Source organism: Aulonocara stuartgranti (assembly GCF_965226115.1).
Source record: "Aulonocara stuartgranti genome assembly, chromosome: 11".
NCBI classification, from domain to species: domain Eukaryota; kingdom Metazoa; phylum Chordata; class Actinopteri; order Cichliformes; family Cichlidae; genus Aulonocara; species Aulonocara stuartgranti.
Genome location: NC_138947.1, coordinates 9,129,249 through 9,143,411, shown reverse-complemented (window position 1 = coordinate 9,143,411; position 14,163 = coordinate 9,129,249). Strand labels below are relative to the sequence as shown.

At 40.0% G+C, this 14,163-nt stretch overlaps 4 protein-coding genes across 4 annotated transcripts in view; all 4 read right to left on the bottom strand.

Moving 5' to 3' along the window:
• LOC309717060 (uncharacterized protein) overlaps positions 1-14,163 on the bottom strand; it is a gene marked incomplete at its 5' end in the record, with an annotated part of 99,972 nt that overhangs the window by 60,202 nt on the left and 25,607 nt on the right. The window lies entirely within an intron of this gene.
• On the bottom strand, positions 4,891-6,928 carry LOC309717541 (chemerin-like receptor 1). Its single transcript, XM_082552202.1, has 2 exons — positions 6,437-6,928; positions 4,891-6,152 (listed from the first exon to the last, which is right to left on the bottom strand). The coding sequence occupies exons 1-2, from the start codon at positions 6,444-6,446 to the stop codon at positions 5,101-5,103; spliced, it is 1,062 nt and encodes a 353-aa protein (XP_082408328.1). The 5' UTR covers positions 6,447-6,928; the 3' UTR covers positions 4,891-5,100.
• On the bottom strand, positions 7,024-8,898 carry LOC309717542 (chymotrypsin-like protease CTRL-1; the record flags this gene model as incomplete). The annotated part of the gene is made up of 7 exons (XM_082552203.1): positions 7,024-7,219; positions 7,415-7,545; positions 7,747-7,927; positions 8,027-8,108; positions 8,189-8,268; positions 8,395-8,498; positions 8,763-8,898. 7 exons carry the CDS (start codon positions 8,896-8,898, stop codon positions 7,058-7,060), a joined length of 876 nt encoding a protein of 291 aa, XP_082408329.1. The 3' UTR covers positions 7,024-7,057.
• Positions 9,373-13,945, bottom strand: hsc70 (heat shock cognate 70). Its single transcript, XM_082552056.1, has 9 exons — positions 13,737-13,945; positions 12,397-12,601; positions 12,035-12,240; positions 11,567-11,719; positions 10,939-11,494; positions 10,617-10,819; positions 10,297-10,495; positions 9,953-10,185; positions 9,373-9,761 (listed from the first exon to the last, which is right to left on the bottom strand). Exons 2-9 carry the CDS (start codon positions 12,599-12,601, stop codon positions 9,567-9,569), a joined length of 1,950 nt encoding a protein of 649 aa, XP_082408182.1. The 5' UTR covers positions 13,737-13,945; the 3' UTR covers positions 9,373-9,566.

Genomic DNA, 14,163 nt, shown 5'->3' with positions numbered 1-14,163 from the left:
TTGTTATAACCTCAGGTTAATCTTCTATTTACAGGTGGCAGAATAATCATATGATCTTTCATTGCAGGTGTAACCATGATCATCTCATACATATTGCAGTTTGTTGCTCATTATAGAGTTGTGCTCAAGTTAATAAGGGTTAAAAGCTACAGTCAGCGCGATGTCTGGCTGATCTATGGAGGGGAGAGGCTTCGAGCATGGAAGGCCGCACGCGCTTACACAACACTGATATCATGTTATTCTTTGTGATCTTATATTCAGTTATATCTTTTGTTATGTTTTAAGTAGTGGCAGTTGATTAAACAATATTACATACTTGCTTCAGAGCATTACACACTGATCACCTTAACAAACCTGGAAATCCTTGTAGCTGCAATGTTGTGTCTCCATAGGGGACGGTTGGCTCCAGGAGATAAGCGGGAGTCAGTGCCTGTCCTCGGGATGGAGAGAATGTTCCTTTGCTGTGTCAAATAACTGTCAACATTGATTGTATTGTACCTGTCTTACGCATGAGGGGGCGTTCTAATACCCTGATTTCATAAAACTATTGTGATGTGGTTTTTGAGGTGAGATCTGATGCTGTCTGCGTACGGTGTCCATCTCCCACGCGTGTGATCATTAAAATCATCGTTTGATTCAACCCGGCCGGACCAGTGTTGTTATTTTGGTTTTTCCTCTTGTATCCATCCCCAATATTTGAATCCGTAACAATGCATATAAGGCAAAACACAGAGCCTGTTTCTTTGAAATGGGAAAATCAAGAGATGTCAACCAAAACACCAGGAAAAGAATCGTGGAGCTCCATAAGTGTGGCTCCATTTTGAATACAATTTGGTGCCATTTACAATTAAGAAATACAGATAGTTTCTCTCTTTACTCTTAAAGTTAACAAATATGTTTTTATATTTATCAATCTAAAAAAAAAAGAAACATTTAGTCTGATTTGATATTACAATTAAAAAAGTGTATCTGTTTTTATCTGAAGAGTGTGTAAATATCTGGTTTCAACTGTAGATTTGATGATTGTCAGCACAAAGAGGGAGAGAGAGGAACAGAGATGGAACAAGAGCAGGTGAGACACACGTTAGTCAAATGGTTGTTTACCAAAAGTATCACCGTATCACAGGTCCTCATGTATCTCGTACCTAGTGTTCCTTTTTAGGTTTGTTATTTTTCAAGTTATATATTTATTAAGTTTTGCAGGCTTGTTTGCACAACAAGGCTAAATAATTATATGAACTTTTCTCAATCTAAATAGTGGACTTTGGTAGAATTAAAAACTAACCTGAGTTTTTCAGAAACTACTGCAGAAACTGCTGCATATTCTACAGTAATTTTCCCACACAGCCATCTTTAGGATTTACAGAGAATCATCTGAAAAAACGTAACGTGAGTTTTCATTATGTGGTTCGGAATCACCAAGATGGAGATGGATAACGTTCCCAGCAGCACGTTTACTCTCTGCACCTCAACAACATAAAAAACTGTTCCTGTGTAAAGCCTTCATGATAATCCTCTGGCCACTCAGAAGCCAAAAAGCTTTGCCAGGTCTGATGAGCCTCAGTCTCTGTTATAGGATCAGAATTTGGTGTAAATATTATGACAGAATGGATCCACCCATTTTTTTGCACACTTAAATACACTAAGTACCAACCGAGCATTGTTTACATTCCACAGACTACTGGAGGATTGCTGTAGTTTCTTGAACTAGTTTAACATGAGTTCACTGTACTCAAATGGCCTCCACAGTCACTAGATCTCAACCTACGCCGACAGATTGGATGTGCAAGCATTATTAAAGGTCATAAAACCTGTCTTGGTGGATAGAAGGCTGTCACATTATATTGGTCAAATTAACGTGGGAGGTACTAAATGACTCATATGAAATATTTTATTTTCACAATAAGATTAATCTTTTATTTACAGATTTTTCCTGGAGATTCTTTAAAAGGCCCACAATTTCATTTTCTCAATAGTTAACACAAACTTCTCAAGATCATCTGTGCATGTCTGAGTACAAATCCAATCCAGAAAATGAGTGGGTGACAAAGAGGTAACAAATACTGAACTTACTGACCAGCTACACATAGATCCCAACAGGACAGCTCCAATACCACAGTTGCAAATGTGTCTGCATTCATTTTTAGTATTTGTGCTTTTCCTTGTCTTTTGTCGTGGAATTTTGTAAATAAAGTCTGCAACACTGAAAGAGCTGTGATCAAACTGTCACGGACTGTAGTAGGACTCAGGCACAGAGCAGAGGTCAATGCAAGAAACAATGTTTATTTACAAAGTCACCAGGTACAGATATATAGAGTGAGGGAATAGCGGTGGTCCAGGGTCATAAAGGAAAGTCCGGGAAGGGAATCACGTTCACTCTTGCTCCTCTCTTCACAAAGGTTCACACGTCGGGTTGGTCACGGCTCCGGGGAAACTGTGCACAGAAAAAGGTGGGTTACGCTAACGCAGAAATCACAGACAAACTTCACAGAGCTAGAGATGACAAAGCTGAGATTCACTAACGTGTCTCACACAATCATCCAGCGATGAGACTGTCTGCGTCCCTGCCTTAAGTGTCCAACCTGTAATTGGTGCCTGATGAGACACAGGTGTGTACGCCGAGGGCGGGAGCCCGCAGTGAGCTCCGCCCTGGCGGGGAGGCAAGAGGAGAACGTACACAAAAACACATGTGGCCTTGTCGAGCCGGCCGGGCAGACACGGGGACCATGACACAAACTATTTATTACTGCGCAGGAGAATACACATACACACTCCCAAACATGACAGGTTCATAGTAATGAGCATTCTAACCTCGGGACAAGCATGTTTATAACATCCCACAAACTGTATATCGTTTCAGTTACAACAGTCTTTTGTCCAGCCTGGGCTGTTGCTGCACAAACAAGACTCCCACTATCCTTTCCCAGGCCACCACCTGGCGCTGGCCGTGCACTTCATCCTTCTGAGCAAAACAGTTAACAGATAAGATAGTGAAACATTGTTAGGCCTAGCTAAGCAGTTTTCACAAGCTCATGCTGACACATACTTGCTTCATCTTAAGCAGGTTATACAAAAGTTTGTACAGAAATCATACAGTGAAGATGTACCAAAAGCAGCATTAGAGCTTGTGAAGCTTCAGATACTTTAGACACAATAGCCTGCAGAGACCTGGCCTGATGAAGTAGCTCGCCAGAATCGCAATCACAAACAAAATTACATTTATCACCAAGGTTTTACCCAAATGAGGAATTTGTCTGCTTGTCATAGTGCGCCAGTGGTACAAAACTGAATACATGTCTCTCTCTCTCTCTCTCTCTCTCTCTCTCTCTCTCTGTCTCTCTCTCTCTCTCTCTCTCTCTCTCTCTCTATATATATATATATATATATATGTACATATATATATATATATATATATGTCATCAAATTCCTGTAACACTATTTCCTATAAAGACAAAGGCCCAGTCAGCATTTACTCACATTTGCACAGAAGCCTTCTATATGGTGTTGTTTTGTTTCCATGGCCACTGTGTCTATGGAGATGGTGTTTGCTTGGTATTGCAGTTCTGTGTGTCTCAGTGCATATTGAATCCTTAGCCAGATTCTAAGCAGTACCAAACATTACAGTGATTTGCTGTCATGTGATTGACTGGTTAGAAATTTGCCTTAACACGCAGTTTAACAGGCGTGCCCAATAAAGTGGCTGATGAGTCTAGGTTGTTGGCTTTCCAAAATCTAATTTTACTGACACTTCAGATCCTCCATGAATGCCACCCGTTAACTTGCTTATATAGAATTAAAGAAACATTAGACAAAGACAATTGCAGTCTTTGGCATTTCGAGTTTTTATATACACATGTTTCATTTCTAAACAGCTTGACAAAGGGAGTGATCACAGATGACCAGTTTTGGGACAATGTGTTCAAAAGGATGGGTTGTCAGGGTTGAGCTTGTAAGCCAACTCTGAATACACTGCTTGTCCTTCTTCTAACATTTTCACACTGGAGAATGGAAAACTGGGTGTGAATGTAGCATTTGTGGAATTGTTTTTCTTGAGCAATATTGGATTTATTGGAATTTTAACAATGACTGAGTTTAATGTGCTAAAGGGACAGATAAATATTGTATAATTTTACAGTTTTTGAATCTAATAATGTAAATCATACAGTCGCCATTGTAGGATTGTAGTTTTGCGTTTAGCGATATTGCAAAATGTTTTTCAGCAACATTGTGGTAAGAAAAAAATGTAACAATGTTTTTATTGCTACTGAGTTCCATTTTTAGTTTTAGCATGAATAGTGAAGCAGGTGTTGTTCTGATAATAAAAAAACCACAAGAAAAAAGAAGCAAGCACAGCACATCTGTGCAGCAAGATAAGATAGATGCTGTTTAAATCTCAGGTTCATGTACCACACTTCATGGTTTAATAGCTTACAAATAATATTAATGTTGGTCATTTTTGGGACCTGTTTTCATCGTTGTTTTGTTTTAAAAGTGATGTTTTTGTGGTTTGTGGTGTACTTTGATTTACGCAATGTGTTCCATTTTGCAAATGCAAGAAGTATACAGCACCATGATATCCTGTAAGATAAAACAGCGGTTGCCAGGGCGCAAGTAAGGTTTGTCAGTCAAATGCACCCTTTTATCATGTTTTTCTTTACCAGACAAAAGAAAAATGCAAAAAACTCAATCACTGTTCAGTCACTTGTCACAGTTTTATAGATGTTGATAGTGATTTACATGGTTAAAGAAGCTGGAGCAATAAAATGTAGATATATATATACAAATATAAAACTGATGTAAAAATTTTGACATTCAAATGATAGAAATCCAAGACCTTCAAAACCACAGTATAGAAGTCTTATTTTCTTTTTAAAAAACTTGTGTTATATGTTACATTAATTGATTAATCAAGAACTTAATCCGACTGATTTGATTGGATTATGGTTTCATGCATAATTATATTGTGCCTTACCCCAACAGACTTATAGGACACCCATAATAATCAGAGCCAGGGTACCAACATTATACTGTATGTTTCAAAGAGATGAGATGAACATCTTGCATTATTGATTTATTTCATCATCTATTGGTGAGATCTTATTAAGTGCTAAGTGTCTTTTCAGTGATGACTACTTTGCTTTCTGTGCAGGATTCAAAAGCAGCTGGGTTGAGCTTCTCTAAAGTCGTGGCAGCGTCTGACTTTCGGGAAATCCTTGAAAATGTTGATGACATGGAGTGAGTGAAGATAAATGACACGTGGTCCTCTGCCAGAGCACTCTCAAGTACAAAACATATGGACTGCCGAAGCTTCTTCGTGAATTCTTCACACATGAAAACATAGAGGATGGGGTTCAGGCAGCTGTTCAGAAAAGCCAGACTCACAGTCAGAGGACCCATGATTCTAACAATGTTCCTGAGGTCTGGGTTATTCACAGCCTTTAATTCTATAAAGTTAAAAACATGGAAGGGTAACCAGCAGATGAAGAATGCAAAAATGATGGAGAAAATGATTCTGCGAGATCTCCTTCTCCTTGTTCTCTGCATGCGCATTGCACGGATCCCTATGGCCACATAAGAGATGACTATTACCAGGAATGGGATCACAAAGCCCATAAGAAAGCGAAAAATGTGGAGACTCCATTTTTGTTCATGTGTCATAGAATAACCACAGTAATATGTCCCATTATCTCCTAACACGGTGCGAAAAGTGGCATAAGGAGTGCTGCAGATCGCAGCAGTCACCCAGATACCAGCACATATGAGCCGAGCTTTGCAGACTGTGCGTTTGTTCTGTGCCCACACCACCACCCAGATGGACAAACAACGATCCAAACTTATAGCTGTCAGAGTAAAGATGCTGGCAAACATGTTGACTAAACTCACAAAGTTGTTGAGCTTGCACACGAATTGTCCAAAAGGCCACTGGTGACTCTGAGAGAGAGAAATGACTGAGAATATCAGGAAGGCTGTGAAAAGGAAGTCAGCTATGGCCAAGTTAAGAAACCAAATTGAGTTTACAGTTTTCTTCATTTTGAATCCAGTCACGTAGATAACCAGAGCGTTGCCCAGAGTTCCAACTATAAATATCAAGCAGTACATGATAATGGCGGCTCTTTGTATGTATGTCGAAGCTGATTCCAGTGTAGATTGACCTGTGAAGTATTGTATTATTATTTTAACACATAATATAATATAATATAATATAATATAATATAATATAATATAATATAATATAATATAATATAATATAATATATACACGCACACACAAAATAAGTGCTTTGCAGATTTTATATATGTATATTAAAGTATTGGCACATGATCTATGCACCATATCACAAGATCATGCGTTTCAGTTTGTGTAACTTAACATGTGCACAGCTTTAACTAAATTTCTGTTTTAGTGAGAACTGACAACAGGCATGTAAGTATCTTACCAGTCCCCATGTTTCTTTTAGCTGAGAGATTCTGTCTTTACTGCCTCTTCTAGAAGTCTTTGATTACTCTTCCCTTTTAGTTTACGCGGTAGCAAATGAAGCAACGCACGCAGAAATGAGCTGATAGAAAACCAGCAACACCCCAGAATATGCTAATGCTGCAACACTTTTGTAATTATGCTTCAAAAGTGGGAGACGCCTTACATGTGTAATACTGTACAAGGTCTGTCTTGTTATAGTGTGTGGTTTCCAACATTTTAGTTCTGCTATGCAGTCTTTAGTAACCACTTTCACTATCCTACCCAATCACCCTCACTCTCTGGCTTATCAGATGGGCATGAAAAACAACAAACCAACAGTAGCTGTTTTAGAAATCTATTGTTCTGTTTGTCACAAATTCACCAAACATCAGTATTGTGGGATTTGCTAACATCAAATGTCAGTTGTAATAGTAATAACTAGTAAAATACTAGTGCGATTGTTATTCTTTCACCGATAATATTGTAATCATTGATGGAAAGATGGGAAACGTGGTGTGCTCTTATTTATTTTGCTAGCAGTATATTAAAGGGAAGCCTACACATGTGTGTTTTGCTGATTTATTTATTTTTTTCTTAAGCTTCAGTTATTAGCAATTGTTTGGTCGACCCAGCTGCGCAGGTAGGACACACGAGAATACACAGCAGGGGTGTAGACATTGCAGTTAGAGGTTCCCCAGGACACAATACCAGTGAGGTACCATACACCACTGCTCTCACAGACCAGAGGGCCACCAGAGTCACCCTAAAGTAGACAAAGGGGATGTTTTTACTTTGTTGATATAAAAGAAAATATTATATTTTTATCATGCTCTTGATATTATTCAGCAGTGATGCATTTAATTTCTGCATTTTCTGAAAATTCTGAGCTACCCCCTAAAATTTGACCTTCTAAGAGTATTTCTGATCATTGTCATAATCATTTTGAAGTGGTTGTTACCTGACAGGAAGACACTCCAGAAGCACCAGCACAGATCATGGCATCAGTGATTCTGTTGTAACCCCAGTAGCTCTTGCACTGATCAGGGCTGATCAGAGGCAGGGCGGTCTGCTGGAGGAAGCGAGGGCTTGCTGAGAAAAACAAAAAAAAAGGATAGGAATAAAAAGAATTAGTCTAATTGCAAACAAAGTCTTTCACATTTTTCTCCAGGAACTATGCAGCAGTGTATATTATTCATTTATTTATCTGCATTACCTTTTTGTAAACTAAGTTTTTTACACCAGTGTATTGTGAGATGATTATCTCAATTTACCCGTTGGAAAAAAACTCACATGTTACTCCAGTCCGGCCCCATCCAGTGGTGACACATTTGGTTCCAGAGGGGATGCTGCTGGTGGAGGACATCAGGCACACAGGTGACACACGGGAAGTATACTGTGCTGGGGAGGACAGCCTCAGAAGAGTGATGTCATTGTTAAAGTTCTGGGAGTTGTAGTAGGGGTGAGTGATGGCCTAGATGAAGAGGTGAGGATAAACCACACACAAATATAATACGATTCAGACAAGGGCTTTGATGAAGACAACTTTCATTTGTGTTGTATTATAGCTCACCCTAGAAATGTACATGACCTGAATTGGCTCGCTATTGTACTGCCGATCATGTTCTCCCAGGATCACACGGTGGCGTGATGGACTAAAAAAAAGAAATAAATCAGGTGGATGATCAAAGTGTTGGAAGACTTATTGTGTTGCTACAGCACTCAAGTGACTTACTTCACACCGCAGTGAGCAGCAGTGACAACCCAGTACTGGTTGATCAGTGAAGCTCCACAGAAGTGGAATCCAGTGCTATCCTGCAATAAAGAAAAAAAAATATCTGAAACAAACTTCTACATTTTAATTTAAAATGAAATAAGTTGTTGTAAATTGTGACTGTAGCAAAACCACATTGTTTGTGAGTAGTAAATAACTGAAACTACCTGAAGCGAAACCTGCCAAGGCCAGGAGCCAGACACAGCATTTTCCCCGTTCACAATCTTGTTGTATCCACTCACTTGGGGCTTGATAGCAGGCACTCCACACCCTGAGACCCAGTGACATAAAAAAAGCTCAAAGTTATTTGACAAAAAGTGTCAGAGTTAATTCTGTATGTATTTTTGTACTTGTCTTTTTTGGTGGTGCACAAAATGCTTAACTGTGTTTCCCATTTTCGCACACAGCTGACCAGTGTGTAAAGTGTTTACTTTTGTGCAGCTAGTCAAACAGCAAGAGTAAAATCCACAACTACCACCACAGATCTCAGAGTGTGGTAGCAAATTTCTTTGTCATGAAATCACAAATCACTCACCCAATGCAGAGGCCACAAGAGCAAAGCAACTGATGATCAAGAACATGTTTGTGTTTCGGTCGTGATTCCCGAGTTTCAGATATGGGGCACACTTGCTTTTATATGCACATCCAATACGCTTGACCCTGAACTGCATGTGTAGGTCTTCATGCCCCACCCACAATCCCCCCTTTCATGTGCCCACAGTATGGGAAAATGGCATCTGGTGATAAACTCAGTTTTTGCTGAATTCTAAATTCATTTTGCTGAAAGGCAAAAGCACCAAGTTGTCATGTAATAGACAGGAAAAACCTTTCATTGACCTTTGATCAAGATGTTCCAAGGTACATGCTCTTGCTTGCATCTTATCTTTCAAACTCACACATTTACAGTCAACATCTCACCTCTTTTTAACATCGACCTTCTTTCAATGTGGCAATATTTCCTGTAAATATTTCTTGTTAATAGGCAGGAAAAAGATACTGATCAGATCACATGTGGTTCGTTTACAGGAACCAGTTTTATCTGCACTTTTCTACAGCTGCAAGTTGAGTGTCTCTGTGCATACCTTAGTTTCACAAATGAGAAGATACACACGTTAAAGTTTTCAAATCAGAATTTTACTGTTGATATTTATTGATTTTTTGCATAAAAAAGCATTGATACAAAGGTGTGACTTTTAAACTATCTAAATATGCATCTGGATATTGAATGTGATGTGTGCTTAGATATTGCAAAACATTTGTTATAAACTTGACTAGATATTTATCAGATGTGTACTAGGTAAGGTGAATATCTATTGGCAAATAGTAAAAAACACTGAGTTCAGTCAACTTCCTCGATAGTTGGGCCAGAAGAGGAGCCACCTCCTGCACCGCCAGGGAAGCCACCGGGCATTCCTCCTGGCATTCCTCCTGGCATTGCTCCTGGCATGCCCCCTTGATATAGTTTAGAGATGATAGGGTTGCACACCTTCTCCAGTTCCTTCTGCTGGTGATCATACTCCTCCTTCTCTGCCATCTGGGGAAAGAAAAGAGCAAATATACTCTACTATGACAGAAGGCTTTGTGGGTCAGGAGTTGACAGGAAGCATATGACAGGAAAAGGAAAAAGGATATTGATTCATAACTTTGATACAATGTAATGCTCACGGCTTTCACAATTTTAGATAAAGAGGAACCTCGGTCTACTTTTAAGGCATGGCTTTTTACCTGGTTTCTGTCCAGCCATGCAATGACTTCGTTGCACTTGTCCACAATAGTCTTCTTGTCCTCTGGGCTGATCTTGTCTTGGAGTTTCTCATCCTCTACGGTGCTCTTCATGTTAAAGGCGAGAGATTCAAGGGAATTCTTGGCTGTCACTTTCTCCCTCTGGACTTCATCCTCAGCCCTGAACTGCTCTGCTTCCTGCACCATGCGCTCAATGTCTTCTTTGCTCAACCGGCCTGTGACAGAATTAAATTTTTTTCCCCTGCATTCATGTATAGGATTTGATTTTTTCATAATAAATTTGCTGCTGGATATATGAATTAGTATGTATTTTTTCATAATTGTACCTTTGTCATTGGTGATTGTTATTTTGTTCTCCTTTCCAGTGCTTTTGTCCACTGCAGACACATTGAGAATGCCATTTGCATCAATGTCAAAGGTCACCTCGATCTGAGGAACCCCTCTTGGAGCAGGTGGAATACCAGTCAGTTCAAACTTCCCAAGGATGTTATTGTCCTTAGTCATGGCTCTCTCACCTTCATACACCTGAAAACAATTATTCATATTGTAGCTTAATGTATCAGAGTCAGGTTTTAGTGTACACAAGTACCTAGAATGCAGCTGGGCATAAGGGTTAAACAGTTACACAACTTTAACCCTGATGTACCTGAATGAGCACACCGGGCTGGTTGTCTGAATAGGTGGTAAAGGTCTGGGTTTGCTTAGTGGGGATGGTGGTGTTTCTCTTGATAAGGACAGTCATTACTCCTCCAGCTGTCTCGATTCCCAGGGAAAGGGGTGTGACATCCAGCAGGAGTAGGTCCTGTACATTCTCAGACTTATCCCCAGCCAAGATGGCGGCCTGCACAGCTGTGGAGATTTTCCACAAAGTTAAACTGATTATGGTTTCAGTCAGCAGCTCTGTTTTATTGAGCCATAGTGCCAATAATATAGCCAAATATATAGTGATAAATGCTGCAGAGACCCACCTGCACCATAGGCGACAGCCTCATCAGGGTTAATGCTCTTATTGAGGTCACGACCATTAAAAAAGTCTTGGAGCAGCTTTTGAATCTTAGGGATACGTGTGGAGCCGCCCACCAGGACAATATCATGGATCTGTGTCTTGTCCATCTTGGCATCCCTCAGGGACTTCTCCACAGGCTCGAGGGTTCCACGGAACAGGTCTGCATTGAGTTCTTCGAAACGGGCCCTGGTGATGGAAGTGTAGAAATCTGTACCTTCATAGAGAGAGTCGATCTCGATGCTGGCCTGGGTGCTGCTGGAAAGGGTACGCTTGGCGCGTTCACAGGCTGTGCGGAGGCGACGCACGGCTCGCTTGTTGTTGATGATATCCTTTTTGAACTTGCGTTTAAACTCAGCTGTGAAATGGTTCACCATGCGGTTGTCAAAGTCCTCACCGCCCAAGTGTGTGTCACCAGCAGTGGCCTTCACCTCAAAGATACCGTCCTCAATAGTCAAGATTGACACATCAAAAGTACCACCTCCGAGGTCAAAGATAAGCACATTGCGCTCCCCACCAACCTAAATTGAGAGGAGAGAATTACAAAGAGGAAGCCAAAATAGCAAAAGCTGAACATTTTAAAATTAGCTTACCTTCTTGTCCAGTCCATAAGCAATAGCTGCAGCAGTAGGCTCATTGATGATGCGCAGTACATTAAGGCCAGAGATGGCCCCAGCATCTTTGGTGGCTTGACGCTGGGAATCGTTGAAGTAAGCTGGAACTGTGATGACTGCATTGGTCACAGGCTGTAAAGAGAATAAGACACTAAGTTAATATTGCTTATTTTTTTTTAGATTTGAAACTGCAAACATGAAAACTGTAAGGAACCACTTTCTCTAACTATAATTTACTATACAGACACCACAGACACTAGATAACCCGGGGAACCTGCTTCATGTCAAAGTCATTAATCTTCAGTGCTATTATATTTTCGAGAAGTATTCATATTTAGAAAGATTAGCCAGTTTAGTTTGCTGATAGTTGCAGGGTTTTTTTCCTGCATAAAACCCAACTTTTCCACCTAATTTCAACGATCCTGTTATCCATTCACTTTTATCTACCTTGCCAAGATATGCTTCAGAAATCTCCTTCATTTTGGTGAGGACCATCGAGGATATCTCCTCTGCGTAGAAGGTTTTGATCTCACCCTTATATTCAACCTCCACTTTAGGTTTGGATGACTCATTAATGACTTTGAAGGGCCAGTGCTTCATATCAGATTGTACCACGAGATCGTCAAACTTACGACCAATCAGACGCTTTGCATCTGGAAATAGATTTAATGGAAAAAATTCGAATTGGTTAATGTAATGTTCAGTTTGGAGTGTATCGACAATATTTACGTGGTTATAAAGGACACAAAGAATACTTTTATTTGATCACTACTTCAACTGATTTGTCGGTTGGGTATTGGAGTTCTTACCAAATACAGTGTTGGTTGGGTTCATAGCCACCTGGTTCTTGGCGGCATCTCCAATAAGTCTCTCTGTGTCTGTGAAAGCCACATAACTGGGTGTCGTCCTGTTTCCTTGGTCATTAGCAATGATCTCCACTTTGCCATGCTGGAAGATTCCCACACAGGAATATGTGGTGCCTAGATCAATACCCACTGCTGGTCCTTTAGACATCTGTGACACAGAAGAGAAACGTAGTACTGCAATCCCACATTTTTGCACATACTCATCATTATTGAGCCAAGGATTATTATCTGTTTGTATTTTTATAGTTCTAACATTTTCTGTGTGAAAATGTTATTTAAAATGTTACTGTAAGCATCTAGAAAGGTGAACCTGGTGCTGTTACATAAGCCCAGACACCACTACCACGTGAGGTCCGGTTTGCGGTGGTGTGCTGTCACAGTACCACAGTGACTTAAATGACCAGCTGACACTTGAAACATATACTACTGCTCTTCTGCCTTGGCAACATAATACTAGAGTGTCTTACTCAAGCTTTTAAATGTGCTACACTAATCCTGCAGTAGTGACCGGTGTATCTATTTTCCGACAGCTGGCTCTAAATAGCTTTCACTTATTATATAGAGTATCCTCATGTCTGCATAGTAATGAATGGACTGTGACAAAAAATTTTCAGGGATCAGTTAATCAGAGACTCAAACCTGGCCTGGTTCCTTTTAAAACTAATGATGTGAAAAAAGAAATGGACAGCATTGACATTCAGAAGGATTAGCAAAGTAGTCCTCTTATTATCACAGTTCTTGGAGTCGTGTTTTGAATTAATTGCCAAACTAAGGGAGCAAGACCCTTTTAGGAGCTGTGAAAATCACAAACACCCAGTTGATTATTACACTAAATCACAGAGCATAACGTTTCTTGGCTTATCTCCTGTTTTCTTTCTGTAAATGTGTCAATCATTGTTCCTCCAAGGCTCCAGATATGTTGCAAACAGAACTTATTATTGAATTATCACTTGTTATCCAGTTGGGTAACACAGAGCAGAAAATGCTAACAAACTGTTGTGGCAGCACTGTACCAACATCTGAAACTTGTTGCAAGACTGTTTTTACATGGAAATTAACCACCCACACAGAAACCACCCATGACCTTTGTGGAAATTTGAGAAACGTGAGCACTTTTCTTCATAGAGAATTAGATTTATTTTGTCATGCGATTGTTTGAAAAGAACCATGCAAGCCTCACTTGCTTGTGAATTTGACTTCTGCCAGTTAGACGTTGAAAGCAGTAAGCAAGACAGACTATGAAGCAAGGCCAGAAAGCAATTTATGCTTTTTATTCTTGTTACCTTTGCTGTTGAATTTTCAGCGCTTGACAGTTTACAGAATTAAAATGCTTTTTTTTCGCTCAACACCCAACACAGCCGTCTGAGCTTCTCTCCAGCACTCCTTTCCCCTCTTCTGGCAGGCAGACTAAGAGGACGAGTGTCAGTTCCCCAGTGTATAAAGAGCACTGTGCAAGGAGAGAGGGTGTCAGGTGATCCCATTGAGGAAAGTTCTCGATCCACGTCTTCTCTCTCCGAATCTCCAAATAGATTTCTATGTAAAAGCCTCTATTTTTAACTCTGTGGTTCTCTCCCAGTTTTACAGAACATAGGCATTACAGAACATGCTCTGTAATGAAGAAAGGTAGTTCCTGAACATTGATAATTAGGTTCACATACTCCATAAATGGTGATGAGTGAGGACACTGTTTTTATTAAAAACAGCTTGTAA

Bases quoted from the DNA above. Each gene is read 5' to 3' on its own strand.
- hsc70 (XM_082552056.1), bottom strand. From the start codon at position 12,601: ATGTCTAAAGGACCAGCAGTGGGTATTGATCTAGGCACCACATATTCC. The intron at 10,496-10,616 runs GTACATCAGGGT...AATTGTTTTCAG, and splicing joins AGCCCGGTGTGCTCATTCAG to GTGTATGAAGGTGAGAGAGC. The intron at 9,762-9,952 runs GTAAAAAGCCAT...TTCTTTCCCCAG, and splicing joins CATGGCTGGACAGAAACCAG to ATGGCAGAGAAGGAGGAGTA.